The sequence below is a fragment of the Ammospiza nelsoni genome, chromosome 27 (genome assembly GCF_027579445.1).
Source record: "Ammospiza nelsoni isolate bAmmNel1 chromosome 27, bAmmNel1.pri, whole genome shotgun sequence".
In the NCBI taxonomy this organism is placed as follows: Eukaryota; Metazoa; Chordata; class Aves; order Passeriformes; family Passerellidae; genus Ammospiza; species Ammospiza nelsoni.
Genome location: NC_080659.1, coordinates 4,650,627 through 4,674,189, shown reverse-complemented (window position 1 = coordinate 4,674,189; position 23,563 = coordinate 4,650,627). Strand labels below are relative to the sequence as shown.

General features: G+C 57.9%; 3 protein-coding genes across 6 annotated transcripts in view; all 3 read right to left on the bottom strand.

Annotated features, from left to right (window-relative positions):
• The window catches only part of GNG7 (G protein subunit gamma 7), a 48,563-nt gene extending 40,479 nt beyond the window's left edge, over window positions 1-8,084 (bottom strand). The window contains exon 1 of one of the 2 annotated variants that reach the window (XM_059489591.1): window positions 7,983-8,084. The gene's annotated coding sequence lies outside the window, so the exon portion shown is untranslated. Of the gene's footprint in view, window positions 1-6,652; window positions 6,681-7,982 lie in introns of those variants that run through there. The other variant, XM_059489592.1, reaches the window with a different exon arrangement.
• Window positions 8,085-12,326: 4,242 nt separating this feature from the next.
• Window positions 12,327-14,981, bottom strand: DIRAS1 (DIRAS family GTPase 1). Its single transcript, XM_059489733.1, has 2 exons — window positions 14,887-14,981; window positions 12,327-12,952 (listed from the first exon to the last, which is right to left on the bottom strand). Exon 2 carries the CDS (start codon window positions 12,934-12,936, stop codon window positions 12,340-12,342), a length of 597 nt encoding a protein of 198 aa, XP_059345716.1. The 5' UTR covers window positions 12,937-12,952; window positions 14,887-14,981; the 3' UTR covers window positions 12,327-12,339.
• Window positions 14,982-16,925: 1,944 nt separating this feature from the next.
• SLC39A3 (solute carrier family 39 member 3) lies at window positions 16,926-22,712 on the bottom strand. Of its 3 annotated transcripts, none has more exons than XM_059489979.1 (4): window positions 22,691-22,712; window positions 21,894-22,032; window positions 20,779-21,074; window positions 16,926-19,268 (listed from the first exon to the last, which is right to left on the bottom strand). In XM_059489979.1, the coding sequence occupies exons 3-4, from the start codon at window positions 20,983-20,985 to the stop codon at window positions 18,534-18,536; spliced, it is 942 nt and encodes a 313-aa protein (XP_059345962.1). In that variant the 5' UTR covers window positions 20,986-21,074; window positions 21,894-22,032; window positions 22,691-22,712; the 3' UTR covers window positions 16,926-18,533. The 3 variants fall into 3 exon arrangements, with proteins under 3 accessions (XP_059345962.1, XP_059345963.1, XP_059345964.1); XM_059489980.1 differs by having other exon boundaries at window positions 20,779-21,113; window positions 22,691-22,706; XM_059489981.1 differs by lacking the exon at window positions 22,691-22,712 and having other exon boundaries at window positions 20,779-21,070; window positions 21,894-22,059.
• Window positions 22,713-23,563: the final 851 nt, after the last annotated feature.

Here is a 23,563-nt window from a genome sequence, read left to right as displayed (position 1 = left end):
CAGGATAAATTCCCCAAAATCCATTCCCAGCTCAGCCACTGCACCCAATACCACCAGGATAAATTCCTTGGAGCCACACCTTGTCCTCCACCCTTCTGCAATTCCCAAAAATCCATTCCCAGCACCCAACACCACCAGGAAAAAATCCCAAAAATCCATTCCCAGCTCAGCCACTGTGCCCAACACCACCAGGATACATCCCCAAAAATCTCTCTCAGCAATTCTCCATTCCCTTCCCATTTCCCTCAGGAATTCTCCAGCCCTTTCCCATTTTCCTCAGGAATTCTCCATTCCCTTCCCATCTCCCTCAGGAATTCTCCAGCCCTTTCCCATCTCTGTCAGAAATTCTCCATCCCTTTCCCATTTTCCTCAGGAATTCTCCATTCCTTTCCCATCTTTCTCAGGAATTCTCCATTCCCTTCCCATTTCCCTCAGGAATTCTCCATCCCTTTCCCATCTCCCTCAGGAATTCTCCATCCCTTTCCCATCTCCCTCAGGAATTCTCCATCCCTTTCCCATTTCCCTCAGGAATTCTCCATCCCTTTCCCATCTCCCTCAGGAATTCTCCATCCCTTTCCCATCTCCCTCAGGAATTCTCCATTCCCTTCCCATCTCCCTCAGGAATTCTCCATCCCTTTCCCATCTCCCTCAGGAATTCTCCATCCCTTTCCCATCTCCCTCAGGAATTCTCCATTCCCTTCCCATCTCTGTCAGAAATTCTCCATCCCTTTCCCATCTCCCTCAGGAATTCTCCATCCCTTTCCCATCTCCCTCAGGAATTCTCCATCCCTTTCCCATTTCCCTCAGGAATTCTCCATCCCCTTCCCATCTCTGTCAGAAATTCTCCATCCCCTTCCCACCTCAGGAATTCTCCAGCCCATTCCCAGCTCTGTTTTTCCAGGAAAGAGGGATTCACCCAGCTCAGGGATGCTGGAGCACCAGGAGCCAGCTGAGCTCAGTGGAACAGGACAAACTTGGGAGAGATAAAACCTTATCTGTGATCACGCTGCTGCCAGTGGGAATGTCTGCTGGGAATGTCAGCATCGTGGATTTGTTTCCCAAAAAAAAAACCCCAGAGTGCTGCAAAGCTCCACACACAGCCCTGGTGTGGAAAATCTGGAATGGTTTGGGTTGGGAATCCCAGGAAATCCCAGGAAATCCCAGTGCCATGCAGGGACACCTCCTCCTTATCCTGGGGGACAATTCCAGGGAATATCTGGCATTTGTAGGGAAAGAGCAATGGGATTAAATTGGAATGAAAAGCCCTTTAAAAACCAGATTATCCTAAAAAAGCCAATGGATCAGGATTCCATATCCCAAACAATGAGAATGAAAGTTTTAATTGGGATTAGTGCAATTAAATCTGCCTGAAACCTGCAGAATTCCATGGATTCTCCCACAGAACTCATGGATTAGAGGAAAAATTATTCCCAATTTCACCCAGGAGTGAGGAGCTCACTGGAAATGCTGCCAGACCCTGTGGATCCACACACAGCCCTGGTGTGGAAAAGCTGGAATGGTTTGGGTTGGGAATCCCAATAAATCCCAATAAATCCCAGGAAATCCCAGTGCCATGCAGGGACACCTCCTCCTTATCCTGGGGGACAATTCCAGGGAATATCTGGCATTTGTGGGGAAAGCAGCAATGGGATTAAACTGGAATGAAAAGCCCTTAAAAAACCAGATTATCCTAAAAAAGCCAATGGATCAGGATTCCATAATTCCTGGCATTACGGAATGGGAATGTCGAGGTTTAATTTGGATTAGTGCAATTAAATCTGCCTGAAACCTGCAAAATTCCATGGATTCTCCCACAGAACTCATGGATTACAAGAAAAATTATTCCAAATTTCACCCAGGAGTGAGGAGCTCACTGGAAATGCTGCCAGGCCCTGTGGATCCCTGGAAATGCAGCTCCCTGCTCACCCACCTGGATCCACAATTCCCAGGATGGAAACACAACCAGCAGCTCTCAGCCTTACCAAAAACTCTCGTTTTAATTAAAAAAAAAAAATAAAAAAGGAAATAAAGAGCTCCTGAAGCCTTTAGACAGAAAAGTTTGATGAGATTCCCAATCTTGGTTTGGGAATTGCACCACAAGTGCTCGGAGGAGCAGCCAGGCCACGTCAGGATTTATGGAGCATAAACACCAAAGCCTTGCCAGCAAAAAGAGAAATAACTCAGAGTGGAGGAAATGAAAGAAAAAAAAACACAAAAAAAGCCTCCCAAAAGCAGCTCCAGAGAAATCCTGCAGTTCCTGAGCTCACAGGAGATTTGGAGGGGTTAAACCACGCCAGAAATGTTGAAATTTTGTGCGTTTTTCTACCAGCAGATGAGGCAGAAATGGACAAAATGCCTCCAGGGCTGAAAAAAAAAAAAAAAAAAAAAAAACCACCACATTTCCAAATGATTCTGTAGATTTAAAAATAGATTTGTTTTGTATTTCCAGAGGGGACAAGTTGGGAATAAAACAAAGAATATTTTTAGGGGGTGTCAGCAGAGTGTCCAGCCCTGGTTGTCACCTGAGAGGGACCTGAAGTGCCAAGAGGGGAAATTTCCTTCCCCATTTTCCTGCTTCCCCCATTCCCATCAGCACCAAGATTATTTTTCAAACAACTCTGTTTTCTAAATATGAAAATAAATCAGGAGCTGCTGAGGTTTCTTGGCTTTCGCAGCTTCTGAAAAGTCACCAAAAATCCATTTTGAAGTGGAAATTGGGGAATGTTTTCAGCTGTACAGACCCAACCCAGGCTGAATTACTTTAAACCACAGGATAAATGAGGGAAAAGCACAACCCTTAACTAAATTTCCTGTTTTGTGTCTCAGTGTTAACAGCGTGCCTGAATTTCCTCCTTTTTTTTATTTTTTTAATCTTTTTTTTTTGGTCCTGAACGTCACATCCAATCCCAACCCACCCATTCCACACAAACCCAACCCTGAACTGCTGGGAATTCCAACCCTGCTGGGATGGGAACCATCCAGAGCTCATTCCCAAGGAAAAATCCAACTTAAAATAAAGATTAATCCTCCCTCCGAGCCCCCAGCAGCGAAAATTCACCAAATTAAACCCAATTATTAAACACAAAAATTAAACACATTTATCCTTGTGACCACATTTGGTTAGGGTTTTTTTTTTTTAACTAATTAGTGGCTGCTCAGGTATTTTAAAGGAGGAAAAAAGATATTTTGGAGCAGGATTGTGCAAGCCACAACATTTCAGATTGAAACTGGAGCGAGTTTCACTTTCAGAAACCCCAAATGTCACCGAGCTTTGGGGCACAATGGCTCCTTTGTCCCCTTTGTGCCATCCAGGCCCTTTTTGGCACCAGATGATAACAGGGGGCACCAAAAGCAAGGCCTGGGCTCTGCCAGTTCTCTGAGTCCCAGCAATTTATTGGCAAGTACCAAGTAAGTGGGTAAAGCTTGGATTAATTAATGTTTAAGACAAAGCTCTCTCTCCCAGCTTTGCTTTCTTTATTTTTTTTTTTTTTTTTTTTTTTTTTTTTGGTCTGAATGTGACAATGGGCAGGATGGGGAACTGGATTTGTGTTTTTAGTTCTGTGCCTGAAAGACTTGAGGGATTCCAGGATAGTGGAATTTAGAGGTTTCAGGAGTTCCAGGATATTGGAATCAAAGGTTTTCACAATTCAGGAATTCCAGAAAATTGGAATTAGAGGTTTTTATCACTTCAGGAATTCCAGGATATTGGAATTAGAGGTTTCAGGAATTCCAGGATATTGGAATTAAAGGTTTCCACAATTCAGGGATCCCAGGATATTGGAATTAGAGGTTTCTACCACTTTAAGAATTCCAGGATATTGGAATCAGAGGTTTTCACCACTTCAGGAATTCTTAGAGGTTTCCACAATTCAGGAATTCCAGAAAATTGGAATTAGAGGTTTTTATCACTTCAGGAATTCCAGGATATTGGAATCAGAGGTTTTCACAATTCAGGAATTCCAGAAAATTGGAATTAGAGGTTTTTATCACTTCAGGAATTCCAGGATATTGGAATCAGAGGTTTCCACAATTCAGGGATTCCAGGATATTGGAATCAGAGGTTTTTCAGCACTTCAGGAATTCCAGAAAATTGGAATTAGAGGTTTTTATCACTTCAGGAATTCCAGGATATTGGAATCAGAGGTTTCCACCACCTCAGGAATTTCAGGATATTGGAATTAGAGGTTTTTATCACTTCAGGAATTCCAGGATATTGGAATCAGTGGTTTTCACAATTCAGGAATTCCAGGATATTGGAATTAGAGGTTTTTATCACTTCAGGAATTCCAGGATATTGGAATTAGAGGTTTCAGGAATTCCAGGATATTGGAATTAAAGGTTTCCACAATTCAGGGATCCCAGGATATTGGAATTAGAGGTTTCTACCACTTTAAGAATTCCAGGATATTGGAATCAGAGGTTTTCACCACTTCAGGAATTCTTAGAGGTTTCCACAATTCAGGAATTCCAGAAAATTGGAATTAGAGGTTTTTATCACTTCAGGAATTCCAGGATATTGGAATCAGAGGTTTCCACCACCTCAGGAATTTCAGGATATTGGAATTAGAGGTTTTTATCACTTCAGGAATTCCAGGATATTGGAATCAGAGGTTTCCACAATTCAGGGATTCCAGGATATTGGAATCAGAGGTTTTTCAGCACTTCAGGAATTCCAGAAAATTGGAATTAGAAGTTTCAGGAGTTCCAGGATATTGGAATTAGAGGTTTCCACCACTTCAAGAATTCCAGGATATTGGAATCAAAGGTTTCAGGAATTCCAGGATATTGGAATTAAAGGTTTTCACTACTTCAGGAATTCCAGGATACTGGATTTAGAGGTTTCCACCACTTCGGGAATTCTCAGAGGTTTCCACAATTCAGGAATTCCAGGACATTGGAATCAGAGGTTTCCACCACCTCAGGAATTTCAGGATATTGGAATTAAAGGTTTCCACAATTTAGGAATTCCAGGATACTGGATTTAGAGGTTTCAGGAATTCCAGGATATTGGAATCAGAGGTTTCAGGAATTCCAGGATATTGGAATCAGAGGTTTCCACAATTCAGGAATTCCAGGACATTGGAATCAGAGGTTTCCACAATTCAGGAATTCCAGGATATTGCAGCAATCAGAGTTTTCCACCTCAAAGCTCCACCGTGAGATCTTTACATCGAGGCCAGCTTGGAATTCTGGGGCTCTCCCAACTCTGCTGCTCCTCAAATCCTCTGGAAATTCTTCCAGAGCTTCACTGGGGGTACAAACCCAACCAAACCACCCCGAATTTCCACCCTGAGCTCATTTTTAGGGCAGCAGAGAGTTCCCAGGGTGAATATTGCAGAGCTGGAGCTCGTCCAGCCCTGGCAGGGACAGCCAGGGTCCCTCCCAGGGAGGAAACTGCCCCAAAAATCAGGAAAGTGTCACTAAAAATCAGGAAAGTGCCACCAAAAATCAGGAAAGTGCCACCAAAATCAGGAAAGTGCCACCAAAAATCAGGAAAGTGCCACCAAAAATCAAGAAAGTGCCACCAAAAATCAGGAAAGTGCCACCAAAAATCAGGAAAGTGCCACCAAAATCAGGAAAGTGCCACCAAAATCAGCTTTTCCCAAGGGACAGAATGTCCAGCTCTAATGGGACAGGGACAGGCATGATTCCCAGTGAGAAAACTGCCACAAAAATCAGGAAAGTGCCACCAAAATCAGGAAAGTGCCACCAAAATCAGGAAACTGCCACCAAATCAAATCAGGAAATTGCTACAAAAATCAGCTTTTCCCAAGGGACAGAATGTCTCTAACAGGGCAGGGACAGCCACAATCCCCTACCAACCATCAAATCAAGAAAGTGCCACCAAATCAAATCAGGAAAGTGCCACCAAAATCAGCTTTTCCCAAGGGTCAGAGTGTCCAGCTCTAACAGGGCAGGGACAGCCACGATTCCCTCCCAGTGAGGAAACTGCCACCAAATCAGGAAAGTGCCACCAAAAATCAGGAAAGTGCCACCAAAATCAGGAAAGTGCCACCAAAATCAGGAAAGTGCCACCAAAAATCAGGAAAGTGCCACCAAAATCAGGAAAGTGCCATAAATTTGTTTTATGGGGTGGTTTTCCCATTTTCCCCCCAAAAACAACGGGATAAATGGTGGGTACAGAACCACAAATTCCCATGAACTTGTTGGGTATTTTTGGTTTTGGGGGGTATTTTTCCCCCCAAAAGAACTGGATAAATGGTAGCTACAGAATCATAAATTCCCACGAATTTGTTTTATGGAGGGTTTTTGGGGTGTTTTTCCCCACAAGAGAAGGGGATAAATGGTGGCTACAGAATCACAAAATCCCATTAATTTGTTTTATGGGGTATTTTTGGTTTTTAGGGGTTTTTCCCCAAAAAGAACAGGATAAATGGTGGGTACAGAGTCACAAATTCCCATGAATTTGTTTTATGGGGTATTTTCGGGGGTATTTTTTCCATTTTCCCCTACAAAAAACAGGATAAATGGTGGGTACAGAGCCACAAATTCCCATAAATTTGTTTTATGGCCATGGAGCTGAAAGCCTCGAGGATCTGCTCACCTGCCTGTGGACATCCCACATGGCAGGGACACAAAGACCTGTGGAACCTCCCGGGGATGGAGGCCCGAAGGAAAACCAAGCAATCACCTAAAAGGCCTCGACTTTGCCAGGATTAATTGAGCTGATGACTCCTGTGCTCTGTCACACACCAGATTTCCTCTGGACACATCCACAAGAAGCTCACAGAGCTGGAAGGTGCTAATTTTCCCTAAAAAAAAAACCAATTTAGCCACAATAACTTCCCCCAAGCAGCAGCAGAGGTGTCTCAGAGCAGACACAGCCCCAGCCCAGCTTGTTTGGCTTTGGTTTAATGTCACAGGACAGAGGCAAAGCTCAGGTTTGTGCCCACAGCTCCAATCCCTGCTTCCTGCACTTGCCCAACTCCTAAAGCTTCCCATTGCACACCTCCAAGTGGAAGTGAGGAGCAGGAGACAGATTTCTCTCTCTCTCTCACTGCCTTTGTCTGCGGCACCCACTTACCTCCTCTACACCTCAAGAACACAAAACCCAGATCCTGCAGCCACCCCTCCTTTATGTAACCCACACAATTCCCCAAATCCTGCCCGGATCAGGCGGGATGCCACCACTCCAAGCCACCCTCAACTCGCCGGCGGGAAACAAACAAGTAAATTATGTGATGTTCGATGTTCTGCCCAGCTCCCCCGATCTCCTTTTTCACCCCCAAAACCTGGGGCTGGTTCGCCATGAAGTCACCCAACTTCCCAAGCAGCTGGCACCGAGCCATGCCCCTCATGGACTGCCACTGTCCCTTGTCACCTCGCCCACCCAAAGATGCCCCTCACCATCCTCACCCCCATCCCCTCATCCGAAACCTCCCAAAAATCCACCAGGGCCCCCAAACCCCTCCACGTTATCTCCTCGCCCTGATCCTTGTGCCAAAATCCCACCCAGCGCTGTGACCCCCATGGGGACCCTCTGAGGGTCCCTCCGAGCCTCTCATGCCAACCCCCCCCGCCCTGTGCCAGGCTCCAGCGCCCCCAAACCCCCCCAGGACCCCCAAACTCCCCTCAGCCTCCCCCCGGAGCTGCCCCGGGGGTTCTCCCGTCCCACCCCGAGCCCCCCGGTACCCGGAGCCCCCTCCTCATCCCCAGGGTCCCTCCACCTCCCCAGGGATTCCCAACACCCCCAGCCCGCCCTGAGCCCCCCGTCCAGCCCTGCCCGGGCCCTCCACACCCTTCCCGGAGCCTCCCCGCCCTCCCCGGTCCCGCCGCCTGCCTTTACCCGCCCAGACCCCCCGAAGCCTCCCCGGCCCAGCCCCGCCGCCCCCCCCGGGCGGAGAGGGGCCCCGGGCAGGGCCGCGCCGAGGTGGAGGCTCGGCCAAGCCGCGGCCTGAAGCAGCCGGGCGTCCCCCCGCGCTGTCCCCGGCAGTTCCGCCCCGTTCCCGACGGCTCCTCACCGGTACCGGCGGGAGCGGGCGCGGCGGGCGCGGAGCGGAGCCGCCGCCTCAGACACCGCGCGGCGCAACGCACCCTGCTGGCCCGCGGGCGGCGCCGGCCCCGCCCCGCGCGCCTGACGGACAGCGCCGCCGGCCAATGGGAACCCGCGGAGAGCGGCGCGCGGGGGGAGGGCCAGCCGGGAGGCGGGGCTTGGCGCGGCCGCCAAGTTCGGTTGCGGCGGCGGCGGCGCGGAGGGAGGCCGGGAGGGGGCGGGGCCGGCGGAGGAGCGGCGGGAGGAACGGCCAATCAGCGTGCGGGGCTGGGAAATGGGCGTGGCTTCATAAGTAGCTCATTAATATTAATAAGGTGGGAGGGGGCACGTGGCGGCCGGGGCGCGAAGCACCGTGAGGGGACGTCCCGGGCACCCCGGGATCCCCCGGTCTGTGCTCCTCCGCAGCCCTCGGTGCAGCCCCACCGGACCCCGTCCGTGACCCCGCTGCGGTGCTTGGAGCCCCCCAAATCCCCCAAACCTTCCCCGGGCTCTGCCCAGCTCTGCGTACCGAGGGTCGCGGCCTCGCTCTGCCCCCACCTCGGGGAGCGGCTGCCCCCGGGGACCGAGGGGAAAATCCGCGGCGATGAATCAGCGGCGGGCGGGAGTCACGCTGGCGGCGCGGAGGGAGCGGAAATCACGCCTTGAACCGGGGCTTTGATTCCCCCCGGGCTGCCTCAGGTACCGGGCGAGCGGGTCCCGGTGGTGCCTGGTCCTCGGGAGTCACCGTGGGGGGACACAGCCACGTCCCCATGGCTTCCCAGCGCATCCCAGTCTGCACGGCCGCACCAGTACGCACCAGTACGCACCAGTTGCAGCTGCGATCCCAGCAGGAATTGAGGTGGGGAAATGCCGAGCCCGGGGCTGTCCCCACCTCGGCGGCGGCAGCGCTGGAATCGGGCTGAAAACTCCATAATCCTGTTAGTGGGAAGAAGGCTGATTTTCCCCCTAATCCAGTTTGCTCCCGTATGTCCCGGCCCGCCGAGCCCTAATCCGCTTTCCCTGCAGATGGGCAGCCCCGGGAGCCGCGGTGTCCCCTCGGTGAGGGACACAAGGGACAATATTCCAGTGCGAGACGCGATGCCAGGAGCTGGTTTGGATCCCAAAATCTGCATTTGCGAAATTGATGGCCGCGGGATGCAGCCAGGGCTGCTCGTGGACGGGAGCGGCTCATCCCGGGGCTCATCCCGTTAATTAACGCTCAGGAGCTGCTTTGTTTAACGCCTGGACCCGGGGGAGGCTCCGGGCGCCCGGCGAGGATCATCCCTGCCGGTGCTGCGCTGATTTCTGGAGGCTCAGGATGGGTTTGGGGGGACTGCAGGGACCCAGCGCTTCCCTGGCAGCATCCCGAGGGACACCGGAGCTGCAGCAGGACCGGGACCGAGCGGGCACAGGTCCCCATTAGGTGAGGGGAAATGGGAGAGGGAGACCCGGGAAATGGGGGAAGAGGAGATTGTCTGACCCCAAGGTGTTGTGGAGCCTCTGGAAGCGCTCTGAGTTTTGATGTGATGGTGCCACCCCAAATACCTGAGAGTCCTAAGGGGTCCCAGCAGGTGGGGACTGGCACCAAGTGTCCCCATGTCCGTGTGTGCCTGTCCCACTGTCCTGCCCTGGCACCCACAGAGGGCCCCGGCTCCTCCCAGGCCACAGAAGGGACACGGGGACAGGAGCAGGGGCCATGGGCAGTGCCAGGGGGCTGTGACATCCCTGCAGAGCTGGTGCTGTCCCTATGGAGCTCAGAGCATCTCCATGGGTCCGTGACCATCCCACAGAGCTGTGGCTATTGCCACAAATCCACAACCACCCACAGGGATCCACAATCATCCCTGTGGATCCATCGCCATTCCTGTGGATACATCACCATCCATTCCTATGGATCCACGACCATCCACATGGATCCACCACCACCCCTATGGATCCATCACCATCCCTATGGATCCATCACCATCCATCCCTATGGATCCATCACCATCCATCCCTATGGATCCATGACCATCTGCATGGATCCATGACCATCCCTATGGCTCCTTCACCACCCCTATGGATCCACAGCCATCCTTATGGATCCATAACCATCCCTATGGATCCATCACCATCTCTATGGATCCATGACCATCTGAATGGATTCACAACCATCCCTATGGATCCATGACCATCCCTATGGAACCATCACTGTCCCCACTGATCCGTGCCCATCCCCACGGACCCGTACCCATCCCCACCGATCCGTGCCCATCCCACAGATCCATGCCCACCCCACAGGTCCATGCTCACCCCACAGATCCGCTCCATCCCCACAGATCAGTGCCATCCCCGCAGATCCGTACCCATCCCCACGGATCCCTGCCCATCCCCACGGATCCGTGCCCTTGCCCGTTCCCCGGTGCCCGCGGCAGCCCCGTTCCCCCCCGTTCCCCCCTCCCCGTTCCCGCTCCCGGAGCCCACGCGGCTCCCGCGCCCGGGGAGCAGCGCTGGTTTCCATGGCGACGGGCGTGATGACGCACGCGCCGCGCTCCCGCCCCCCCCCCCCCCTTCCCGCGGGCACGGGCGGGGACAGCGACACGCGGGAGCGCGCGCGCGTCACACGTGTCGCACGCACGTCACAGGCGGGCACGCGCGGCACGAGCGGGGCACGGGGCACGCGCGTGTCACACGCACGGAACACGTGCCGCATTCGTGTCACACATAGAGGTGTGCACAAACGTCACATTCGCGTCACACGCACACACCTGTGCCCACTGTCACATTCGTGTCACACACACAGAGCTGTGCCCACATGTCACATTTATGTCACACTCAGAGGTGTGCCCACTGTCACATTTGTGCCCCATACACACCTGTGCTTACTGTCACATTTGTGTCACACACAGAGCTGTGCCCACATGTCACATTTATGTCACACTCAGAGGTGTGCCCACTGTCACATTTGTGCCCCATACACACCTGTGCTTACTGCCACATTTGTGTCACACACAGACCTGTGCACACATGTCACATTTGTGCCCCGCACACACAAATGTCACATATGTCACACATGCCCACAGCCCTGCACACACACCAACGTGCCCCACACCTGCACACGCGGGTCTGTGGCCGTCCCACTGTCCCGTGGCTGTCCCCAAGCTGTGCACACGCACACACATCACACACTCACCGTCACACTCACCTCGCCCCCTTCCCGTGCTCCCCCCGTGGCTCCCGCCCCGGCCGGGGGCGGCTCCGGGGGACGCGGGAGCGTTTCTCGTCTCTTTATTGAAGGAAGACTATTTCTAGAATAAAGGCTACATCGTCACCTTGTCCCCTGGGCGCTCGGATCCTCGTGTAAAAAGCCGGGGGGTGCGGGGAGCTGGGGGGGGCTCGGCCTGTCCGGGGACACCCCCTCGGGGACACCCCCTCGGGGACACCCCGGTGGCGGCGGCGGGGAAGGAGCGGGGCCGGAGCGAGGGGACAAACCTCGAGGGGACGAGGGGCTGGTGACAGCGCGGGGACCCCGCTCCGGCCGGGGGGGACAAGCGGGGCTGAGCCAGAGCTGGAGGGTGCCGGGGGTCCCCGCGGGGGGACTCTGAGGACGGGGTGGCACCGAGGGGGTGCGGGGGCAGCGGGGGGCCCGGCTGGCCGCGGGGCCGGGGCTCTCCCGCCGGAGCTCGCCAGGATTGTGCTGGGTCAGGACCTCCCGCGGACCCGATGCTTTGTGCTTGGGCTGGCGGCTCCGGCTGCGGCACCGGCTCGGGGATGGCGGGGACACGGGGGGCACCACGATGGGCCTGGGGGGCAAGGGGACCACGGTGCCAGGCTGGGGGGCTGCGGTGGCTGGGGGGGCTGTGGCACCAGGACGGGGATGGGGGTTTGGGGAGGGGGTCATGGCACCAGGATGGGGCAGGGGGACACCGGGCAGGGGGACACGGGCACCGCGCAGGGGCTGCCCCCGCCCCGGGTCTCTGCCCGCAGGAGCAGAGCGCTATGGCGTGGGGACGGGGGACGCGCGGGACTGTCCCCAAAGGGTGACACCGCCATCCCCACGTGGCACCGTCCTTCCCTCCCGCGAGGACCGACGGGGGCCGGGCCCGGTGGCTCCGGTTGTGCTGAGTGCGGGGGGGTGGTCCGGGTGTCCCCGGTCCTGCCGTGCCCGGGGGGGGGGGGGATGGCCGCGTGTCCCTCACCTCGGCCCCGTCTTCACCCCCGGCGGCCCCGCACAGTCACAGTGATGGCACACGGAGGACGAGGGGACGGTCCCGCTGCGATGCCACTGCCACATCCAGCCGTGGGCGGGAGGAGGGAAGGGGAGGGGGTATCCGGAGTGGGGAGGGGGCGCGGGCCAGTCCGGGGCTCTACATGATGCTGCACTTCCCCTTGATTTTGTCTGTCCTCTTCTGCTTGCTGGAGCGCTTCCCGTCGATGGTGAGGCTGACGTTCCTCCTCTTCTCCAGGTTCAGCAGCTCCTGGAAGAGCTCCTTGACGTTGTAGTTCATCTTGGCCGAGGTCTCCATGAAGGCGCACTTCCACTCCTTGGCCATGGCCTCCCCCTCCCTGCTCTCCACCTCTCGCTGCGTCTCGTCGCACTTGTTGCCCACCAGCATGATGGGGATGCTCTCCACGCTGCCCTTGATCTGCACGATCTGCTGGTAGATGGGCTTCAGCTCCTCCAGCGACTGCTTGCTGGTGACCGAGAAGACCAGGATGAAGGCATGGCCCTTGGAGATGGACAGGCGCTGCATGGCGGGGAACTGGTGGCTGCCGGTGGTGTCGGTGATCTGCAGCGTGCACACGCTCTTGTCGCAGCTGATCACCTGCCGGTAGGTGTCCTCGATGGTGGGGATGTAGGTGTCGCGGAAGGTCCCCTTGACGAAGCGCAGCACCAGCGAGCTCTTGCCCACGCCACCGGCTCCGAACACCACCACGCGGTAATCGTTGCTCTGCTCCGGCATCTTGGCCCCGCGGTGGCTGCGGGGGCACAGCGAGGCGTCAGCCCCCAACTCCAGGTGTGGCCCCCCTGAGATGCAGCCCCGGCCGGGAGCTGGGCTCGCTGCCCTTGGGTCGCCCTTGCCGGCTGGGGAGGGGTGAGGCCGCCTTGGCTATTTTTACCGGCCGCCCGCCGTGGCCATATGGCCGAGCGCGGCCACCGGCACCGCAGCTGCTGCCCAGGCTGCCGGGGGGGCTCGCTGGGCAGGGACCCCCCCCCCCAGTCCACCCAGCCAGGGCAGCAACAGCCCAGTGAGGTCATGGTGGCATCTGGAGCACCCAGCTGGGCTCTCTGACCAGGTACAGAGGTGCCCTTTCACACACAGATTGTGCTGTTGGTGTCCTGTCACTCCCTGTCACTCTGTCCCATGCCATGCCATCCCTCTGCTCTGCTCCCACCCCAGGAGTGCAGGAAAGGAGCATGGCACAGCCGTGGGCTGCAGGTGGTGGGTAGTGGGGTCAGAGCCCCCTTCATGCTGCCAAACCTCAGTGCCCACCCACAGGGGACACCTGGACCTGGGCAAGGTCCCCAGTGCCCCCCAGTGATGTGAAATGAGGTGGCACAAAGAGTTGTGTGTGCTGGGCCCTGGTCCCTCAGTGCAGCACCAGCTCTGTCCCACGAGGGTCCCCAGGGTGTGTGGGACCCTCACAGAGCCTTGGGGACATTAAACCCACCACGGGACAGGGTTTCCAAAGGTGCCCAGTCACAGGACGAGCGGGAAGGAGGGGAGGGAAGGGGGCTGAGCCCTGCTGTCCCCAGTCAGCTCCACTCCTGCCATCTCAGTCCAGGTAAGGGGGACAGCAAAGTGCCCCAGACAGCCCCGTAGAGCAGCTCCTGCATCCCTGAGCATCTCTGGGGGAAGCAGCCCCTTCCCACGATCACCCCATCCTCATCCCAGGGCACCAGGGGGTCTGGACCCCACAAAGCAGCCCCAAACCCTGGGCATGTCCCCAGACACCAGAGCCAGGCGAGGCTGGCAGCTGGAGGAGCCCAGGAGCTCATCCCACCGTGGGCTCCTTGGATCCCACCACGCTGGGAGCGTCACCAGCGCCGGGGGCTGGGGCTGCAGCGGGGGCCGGGGCTGAGCTGGCGCGTGGGAACGTCCAACCTCGGCCAGGGCTGGCAATGCTCCCACCCTGTCCCACCGCTCCCATCCCACCTGTGTCACCTGCCTGTCCCACCTGTCCCATCCCACTTGTTCCACCTGTCCGTCCCACCTGTCCATGGCACAGCCAAAAGTGCCCCTGAACTCACAGCCCAGGGGCTGGGCTGGACAGACCCTCACGGAACCGGGGGGATCTTTGGGGTGACCCCACGGCCTGTGCCCCAACCCCAACAGTCCCTGGTGTTCGAGGGTTCAGAGCACGGCCCCCCCTTTGCTCATTGGCAGGGACCACCCGGGGCTGATCCTGCAGCCTCCCGAGCCCCCCAGCACCGGGGGTGACACTGGTGGGGACCCGGGGGTCACGATGGAGGGCAGGGCAGGGGTGAGGGAGCAGGGGAAGGGCAGGGTGAAGATGGAGAGGCAGGGAAGGGCAGGATGGAGGGATGAAGGGGCAGGAGAAGGGGCTGGATGGAGGTCGGAGGAGCAGAGGAAGAGCGGGGAGAACGAGCATCCCGCTCAGGATGGAGATGGAGCGGCAGAGGAAGAGCAGGACACGGACGGAGAGGCAGAAGGGGCAGGATAGAGGGGCAGGATGGAGATGGAGGAGCGGGAGAAGGGGCGGGAGGGACGAGCATCCCGCTCAGGATGGAGCTGCAGCGGCAGCAGGAGGGCACGGACAGATGGCGGGGCAGGCTCGCGGGTCCCCCCGCGCCGCTCCCCGCCCCTGCCGGCAGCACCCCCGCTCCCCGCTCCGGCCGCGCTCCCCCGGCCCCCGCCGCGCCGGTCGCATTGCGGTGCCCGCCGCCTCACCGTGTCCTGCCCGGGATCCGCCCTTGGCTGCGGGCGGCGCGGCGGCCTCAGCGCATGGCCCGGCCCGGGGCGGCCCCGGCGCGGCGGCTCCGCTCCGCCCGGCGCGGCTCGGTGCGGCGGGGCTCGGCGGGGCTCGGCGGGGCTGCGGCCGCTGCGGCGGGGCCGGCTCGGCTGGGCGGGCTCGGCTCGGCTCGGCTCGCCTCGGCTCGGTGCGGTGCGGCCGCCGCAGAGCCGATCCCGCCCCGCCGCCGGCCCCGCCCGCCGCGCCCGCCCCGCCCGGGGGCCCGGACCCCCGGGCCCGGCCCCGAGCGGCTCCGGGACCCGGCAGCGGCGGGACGGGGACACACGGACAGGGACACACGGACAGGGATGCACACGGGCAGCGATGGGGATCCGTGGGATGGAAACACAGGGACAGGGACAGACAGACAGGAACGGGATGGGGACACACGGAGAAGAGACTCAAACAGGGTCACACAAACAGGGACATGCGGGGATGGGGACAGGGACACACGGATGGGAACACATGGAGAGAGAGAGATGGGGACATGTGGGGGTGAGAGTGGACAGCCAGGCAGGGAGACGCGGACAGGGACACTTGGGGATGAGGACACACGGACAGGGACCCCACACGGACACCTGCACAGGTGGGGACTGAATCCACATGAGGAGGGACAGCCCAGGGACTCATGAATGGGGACAGAGCCCCACAGGTGTGACAGGGGACACAGGGACAGGACAGACGGACACCAACGTCCCAGCCAGGCAGGGCACACGTGGCACAGGGTGCTGAGAGCCCCTGTGGCAGCTGGGGGTGGCCTGGGCAGCCATGCTGGGCTTTGGGGACACAGAGGCCATGGTGCCACCCCAGCACAGGATCAGGAGCTTGTGCGCACACCACAGGGCCTTTGTCACACACTGGTGTCACCTGCTCATGGCAGAGCCCCAAAACCCTTGAGGGGACACAGTGGGGGTCCTGGCGGGGCTGTGGGACACTCAAGCAGTGGCTGAGCCCTCCCCCAATGCCTGAGTGGGACCAGAAGTGCCCAGGGTGACCATCCCCAGCTCTGTGTCATGCCACTGGAGGTGACCGATGACTCCGGGGTCCCTGTCACAGCCGGGGTCTGCTCCTGCCTCCCCCCCACCCCACTCCGGAGTGGCAGCAATTAAAATCCGCAGCCTCTATTAATAGCGGCCAGCGGGCACCGGGCCACGGTGGCACCCACGCGCTGGCACCGCGTCCCCACGGGAACAGGGAGGGCACAGGGGGGGCACGGGGACATCGGCCCGCCCCGCCCTGCGAGGTGACAATGCCAGGGGGTTGGTGGCAGCCTCAGCCCCCCCCCCGGCGCGCTCGGAGCCGGCCGGATCCTCCTCGTTAGAGGGAATGAATGAGCTCCCCTTGATCATTTTCCTGCGGCTCCTCCTCGTTCCATTGAGCCGCAGCTCCCCGCCAGGCCTGACGCAACGGGGCGGCCGCTCACGCAGGGCTGAATCACGGCGCTGCCGAGCGGGGGGTGCTGGGGGGGTCCCGGCCCCCGCCCCCGGGCTCAGCAGGGCTCTGGGGGGCTCCTGTGTGCCCGGGGAGGGGGCTCAGCCCACGCTGGAGCTGGGCACGTGTGGATGCCGCGTGAGCCGGACGCGGAGCAGCCACGGGGGACATCAAAAAAAGCGAGTGACAGCGAGGGGAGAAGGGCAGGGAATTTATTGGGAGCAGCAGGGCCTCCTCCTCTTCCTCCTCCACCCTGTGGATGAACCCCCCCAGGGCAGCGGGATGAGGATGGGGGAGCTCAGCACCCCCTGGCACTTCACAGCCCCCCATCCCAAACCGCAGCAGGAGGAGGGTGTGAAACGGAGGTGACAGCCCAACAGGGGACACTCAGCACCGTGTCACCTCCCCCCTAGGAGAGAGGTGAAACAGCCCCGAGGCTTCACCACGCCGAGGCAAATCACGTTCTCCTCTCATCCTGCTGCTTTGTGTCATGCCAGGCCCAAAATAACCTCCCTCCACCCCCCCCCCCCCCCCCTTTCCACTCCAGGTTTTCAAAGGAAGATTAATTGACTCGGGGATGTTGCAGCAATTAAACTAACGAGCCCCAGGATCTGTCAGATGATGCTCAGCTGCCTCCATATGCTGCAGCTGGGCCACCGCGGAGGCTCCGCGCCTCCTTCCCGCTGCCGGCACTGCGCCATCCTCACGATTCCATCAGCGCTTCCAGGGGCCCGGCCCGGCTGCTGCAGGAGCCAAAGCTCCGGGTAATTAAAATGCAGCCCCTGCCTGAGCCAGGCTGTGTTTCACAGCTGGGGGGGGAGCACATTCCCAGCTTCAGCCTCTGATCCCAGCTCCTCACTCCCAAAGGCAAATCCAGCGGGATCAGGAGCTTCCCAAGGGCTCCTCGTGGCTCTCAGCATCATCTCCAATCATCACCCCAAGGGAGGTGATTCCACTCCTTTGGAGACCTGGATTTGCCTTGGAGCAGCCCCTGATGGGAGCAGCTCAGCCCCCCTGATTGCAGAGCACTGAAAACACAGAGAGTTTGCCCCAAAACACAGCCAGGCTGTGTTTCACAGCTGGGGGGGAGCACATTCCCAGCTTCAGCCTCTGATCCCAGCTCCTCAATCCCAAAGGCAAATCCATCAGGATCAGGAGCTTCCCAGGGGCTGCTCGTGGCTCTGAGCATCATCTCCACTCCCCCCCAAGGGAGGTGATTCCATTCCTTTGGAAACCTGGAAAAGCCTTGGAGCAGCCCCTGATGGGAGCATCTCAGCCCCTCTGACTGCAGAGCACTGAAAACACAGAGAGTTTGCCCCAAAATATCAGTGCTGGGAATTGTTACTGCCCGTTTCCTGCAAGCTGATGGATTCCAGGCTCTGGATAAGGTGAGGATCTGCTGCATCCCTGGAAGTGTCCAAGGCCAGGCTGGACAGGGCTTGGAGCACCCTGGCACAGTGGAAGGTGTCCTTGCCCATGGCACTGGACAGGCTTTAAGGTCCTCCCCAACTCGAACCATGCTGGGATTCATCCCCTGATTTTCAGAGGTTTTCCTTAGGGAATGCTCAGCCTATAAGTACAACATTGAGAAGGAAGCAGGGTAGAGGGGCCCGGCCTCATTTCTTCCATGAATCCCTGGGAAAGCTGAGCTCCCCAAGCCTCAGGTGGAGCATTGGAAGCTCTGTGGAGGCAGCAGGGCCTGGAAGGCCAGAGCCCCACAGGGATGTTATTTTTGGCAGCTCTTACAACCAGGTTTTACTCCCAACTAAGCCAGCGAAAGCAGCTTAGTGCAGCCTGGCTATCCCTGCTCACACCTGCTCTGCCTCCACTCCTGCTTGTTCCTCACCTCCTCGGAGCCTCCGGAGCGTGGCCGAAGGGAAGGAGGGAGGCACACACACATTCGAGGAGCTCTCGGGAGCAGAATTTACCCAGATCCTCAACGTTTGTGTCCACTAATCCCTGCAGCCCCTCGGTCAGGGACAATCCCTCGGGATATTCCTCACTCTGAGCACACGGGAAGAGATTCTCCTCCTCCAGGTCATCACGGAAACTCCGCCCGGCTCGGGCTGTTCCAGCGGTGAAAGGGGCGGCTCCTCCCGGCGCCGTGGGAGGGGAGAGGTGAGGTTGTGCTCCCTCGGCTTCCTGAGGCCCCGGCTCACCAAGGCACGAGCACCAGCCCGGCCAGCGCGGCGTAACCCAGCACCAAGCACAGCACCTTGAGCAGCCGGTGGCTTTTATCCTCCAGCTCCTTGGCCAGGATCTCGAAGAAGGTGACGAAGAGGAAGGTGCCGCCGGCAACGCCCTGCAGCAGCAGGGAGGCGATGCTGCCCGCGGCGCTGCGGCTGCTCTCGATGCCCATGCCCACCCCGATGCCCAGCGGGATCATCAGGCACACGGCCGCCGCCAGCTTGGCCGCGTCCCTCAGCGCCAGCGACGCCTTGGCCATGCTGATGCCCAAGGCCACGGCCACCAGCGTTTCGTGCACGGCCACTCCCAGGAACAGACTGACCACTCTGCTGCCGTCCTCCTGCAGGCCCAGCGCCAAGCCCTCGAAGATGGAGTGGGTGCAGAGGGCAAAGACCAGCCCCAGCAGGCGGCGGGGCCCGCAGCGCGCCAGCTCGGGGAGGTGCAGGCTGTGCGAGTGCGGGCCGTGCTCGCCGTAGGGCGCGCGCCCGCGCGGCGACGCCATGAAGGGGCTCTCGTACTCCGAGTCGCTGCCCGCGTCCGAGCCCGCGTTGAAGGTCTCCAGGTCGATGAAGGATGGCTTCTCCTTCTGCAGGCTCAGGAAGAGCTGGTCCACAAAGACTGACAGGAAGAAGCCGACCATCATGATGGTCTCGGCCACCGGGTAGTCCGTGGTCACGTTGTTCTGTCTGAGCACCTCATCGAGCTGGAAGGGAGAAAAAGATGCACCCTTAATCCCTCTGGGGAGAACCATTCCCACAGAGAATCCATCCCTTAATCCCTCTGGAGAGAACCATTCCCACATGGACACAGTGAATCCACCCCTTTATCCCTCTGGATAGACCCATTCCCACAGATCCACAGTGAATCCACCCCTTTATCCCTCTGGAGAGAACCATTCCCACATTCCCACGGTGAATCCACCCCTTTATCCCTCTGGAGAGAACCATTCCCACATTCCCACAGTGAATCCACCCCTTTATCCTTCTGGAGGGAACCATTCCCACATTCCCATCAATCCACAATAAATCCAGCCCCTTTATCCCTCTGGAGGGAACAATTCCACGGATCCACAATGAATCCACCCCTTTATCCCTCTGGAGAGAACAATTCCTACAGATCCACAGATCCACAATAAATGCATCCCCTAAACCATTCCTTCATTCCCACAGATCCACAGTGAATCCATCCCCTTTATCCCTCTGGATAGACCCATTCCCACATTCCCATTGATTCACAGTGAATCCACCCTTTTATCCTTCTGAAGGGAACCATTCCACATTCCCACAGTGAATCCACCCCTTTATTCCCCAGAAGAGACAGGGACACTCCATCAATCCATGAAGCTGCCACATCCTTGGACAGCACCCCTGGCAGAGGACAGTGGATCTCTTGCTGTTTGATCTCACACCCCACAGCCTCCTCTGCATCCCAAAAACCTCCACTTCCTCCGTGGACAGAGGCAGGAGGTGGGCACAGCTCCCCTTGGTGAGGGCCTGGGCACAGCAGAGCTGCTCCAGGGGGCACAGCCCCCAAAATCCACTCACACCAGAGCCCCTGCAGGCTCAGACTGAGACAGAATCACAGAATTTTATGTTGGAAGAGACCTTTAAGATCATCGAGTCCAACCCATGTTCTAACACTTCAACTAGATCATGGCACCAAGTGCCACATCCAGTCTTCCCTTAAACACATCGAGGAATGGTGACTCCACCACCTCCCTGGGTAGATGATTCCACTATTTGACCACTCTTTCTGTGAAAAACTTCCTCCTTAATTCTAGCCTGTATCTCCCTTGGCTCAGCTTGAGACTGGAGGTGGGCACAGTTCCCCTTGGTGAGCCCCTGGGCACAGCAGAGCTGCTCCAGTGGGCACAGCCCCCACAGCTGGGTCCCTGCAGGCTCAGACTGAGACACGAGGTGGGCACAGCTCCCCTTGGTGAGTCCCCGGGCACAGCAGAGCTGCTCCAGCAGGCAGAGCCCCCACAGCTGCGTCCCTGCAGGCTCAGACTAAGGCAGGAGTGGGCACAGCAAAGCTGCTCCAGGGGGCACAGCAGGGCCCCCTCAATCCACTCCCACTCGGATCCCTGCAGGCTCAGATGAAGGCAGGAGGTGGGCACAGCTCTCCTCAGTGAGCTCCTGGGCACAGCCCCCTTGCTCCTCTCCCAGCTGGGTCCCTGCAGGCCCAGATTTAGGCAGGACACCCCCAGGACCCACCTTGCCCCTGACGGCGGGCAGCAGCGCGTTGAAGCACGTGGCCAGGAAGACGCCGCCCCCGAAGGAGTTGCAGAGCGCCAGCAGGCGGCGGGAGCGCTGAGCCTTCTCGTGGTCGGCCTCGATGAGCCGGACAGGCAGCAGCGCCCCGGCCAGCACCAGCACGCAGATGCCCAGCAGGCACAGCAGCTTGGCCACCACGATCCTCATCCTGCCCCGGATCCGGGCCCTGAGGGGACGCTCTGGGTGTGCTCAGAGCGGGGACATCGGCCTGGGTGGGCCTCGGGGAGAGAGGCTGCCTGGGGATGGGGAGAACGCAGGGAATTTTCCTGTAGGAGCTGTAGGAAGCGGCAGGGCGAAGTTCAAACTGGATTCAAAAGGAGTTTGAAAGCGCTGGAATTGTGGTCGCCTCAAACCTGGAGGTCTTTGAGGCCAGGCTGGACTCCAAGCCCTGTCCTTGGACACTTCCAGGGATGTGGCAGGCACTGGGAAATTCCTGACAGGGCCTCCCCACTCTCCCAGGGAGGAATTTCTTCCCAAAATCCCATCCCTCCCTTTCCCAACATCCCATCCCTCCCCTTCCCAAACTCTCATCTATCCCCTCCACAACATCCCACTCATCCTCTCCCCAAAATCCCATCTATCCCCTTCCCAAAATCCCATCTATCCCCTCCACATCCCACTCATCCTCTCCCCAAAATCCCATCCATCCCCTCCCCAAAATCCCATTTTTTCCCTTCCCAAACCCCCACCCATCCCAGCCCCTGGCAGTGGGGAGGAGCCATTCCCCGTGCGCTGCCACCCCAATTCTTTGTCTCTAAGGGACAAAGAGAGGAATTCAGAGCCCATCAGGTGACATTGACTCACTGCAGGTGTGGCCAAGCCCAAAATCTGGGTCCAGGCACAGCCACGCCTGTGCCAGGGCAGAGGGAAGTGATAAAATCCTCATTTTCCAGAGCTCACACCTCTGGAACACACCTGGCTCCCCACAGAAACCCTTTAACCTCAGTTTTTTCCCCTTTTTAACCCAAACCTGCCCCTACATCCAGCATCCCTGAATGGGGCTGGAGCAGCCCTGAGGGAAAGGAAGCCCCAGGAATATCTGGGGAACTCCTCACCTGCTCCTCCTGCACACCTGGGCTGTGCCCCCAGCCCCAGAACTGCTGCACCAAGGGACCAGCTCAGCTCCTGCTCGGGTCACTGGCTTAAAATGAAGCATCCAAGCGATAAAAAATATTCTATAAAGCAGGCAGGGCTCTGTGGGAGGAGAAACAAAGGGGTTCCTCATTTGTGAGCCTCTAAGTCCCAATGTTTCTGTTTAAAACCGGCCCTTCCAAGCCCTTTGAGACTGTCCTACCACTTTTAGAAAGGGGGTGACGGGGAAGGGGCTCCTCCCAGCCCACCCTGAGCCCACCTAAAGGGAGCAGAGATGAGGGGAGGGGTGTCAGGAGGGTGATGAGCAGCTCACATGGGCAGAGCTCAGCTGGGAAGACCCTCAGAGGGGGTTGGGGTCTGCTCTGAGCCCTCCAAGGTGGGGAGGGGGCTCAGCCCCAGCCCCTCACAGGCAAATGGAGCCCCTCAGGATGGGGAAGGGGCCCAGGCCCAGCCCCTCACAGGAGCCCCTCAGGATGGGGAAGGGGCCCAGCCCCTCATGAGGAGGGGACCCCAGTTCCCCCCACAGGAGCTTGCGGCCCCCCCCGACCCCTCACACCCAGAGCGGGCCCAGCCCCGGCCCTTCACACCAAGGCCGGGCTCCAGCCCCTCACACCGCCCAGCCCCGCTCTCCCGTCCCTTCCCCCGCAGCCCCGGCTCCCCCAGCCCCGCTGCGACCCCGGGGTCCCCGGCGCGGCCCCGCCATCCCCTCACGACCCCCTCGGCCCCGTTACCCCGGTAACCGCCCTCCCCCCCCACTCACGGCCGGCCCCGCTCGCTCCCGGCCCGGCCGCCCCGCATCGCCCGCCCACGGCGCCCTCCCATTGGCTGAGGTGGGAAAGCTGATTTGTGATTGGCCGCTAGAGCTGTCAATCAGCGCACCTACAGCACGCCGCGGGAGAAGCAGCTATTGCGGTCCGCGGGAAACGCGTCCCGTAGCGTTGGGTTCCGGGCCCGGGATTACCGGAAAACCGGGAAAAACGGGAATGGGAAAACCGGGAATCAGGAAAAAAACGGGAACCGGCAACGGGAAAACAATCCCTGGAACAGCGTCCGCCACGCCCACAACCCTTGCTCCTGCTGTTCTGTGATTAAACCGCACCAATGGCAGCTGTGGGGTGCTGCAGGGAGACCTGAGGCCTACCTGAAAATTCCATAAAATTCCACAAAAATCCATCAATTTCCTTTTTTTTTTTTTTTTTTTTTTGGTGCTGTCAGCTCAGGAATTTTTGGGGAACTCCAGGTAGTTCATCCTGGAGTTCAGGGGCAGCTCCAGGAAGGGCAGGAGGAATTCCCAGGAAAATCTCACCTGGAATTCAGGGCTGGAAAATCCCAACTTAGAGAGGAAGAAAATTACAAAAAAATATAAAAAAATGGATCAGGAAAGAGCCAGGAGGGTGAGGGAAAGGAAACAGCACAAAATGAGCTGAAAACAGCAGGAAAGCAGTGCCATGGTTTCCATATTTTTGGATAATTCCAGAATATTTTCATTTCCAGCCTGAAATTCCTTTGGTAGGGCTACAAAAAAAAGCAGGTGTAGAGAAATTAAAAGCAATTTAGGGAAGGAGAAGTGGAGGGAAAAATAAAAGTTTTCTTATTTTTGTGCTGTAGGAATGTGCAGGAGAATTCCCACTGG

What these genes read in the sequence shown, in the direction of transcription:
- DIRAS1 (XM_059489733.1), bottom strand. Translation starts at nt 12,936, where the DNA reads ATGCCGGAGCAGAGCAACGATTACCGCGTGGTGGTGTTCGGAGCCGGT.
- SLC39A3 (XM_059489979.1), bottom strand. Translation starts at nt 20,985, where the DNA reads ATGAGGATCGTGGTGGCCAAGCTGCTGTGCCTGCTGGGCATCTGCGTG. An exon ending in TGCCCGCCGTCAGGGGCAAG is followed by an intron (nt 19,269 to 20,778) that starts GTGGGTCCTGGG and finishes TCTCCCTTCCAG; the next exon opens with CTCGATGAGGTGCTCAGACA.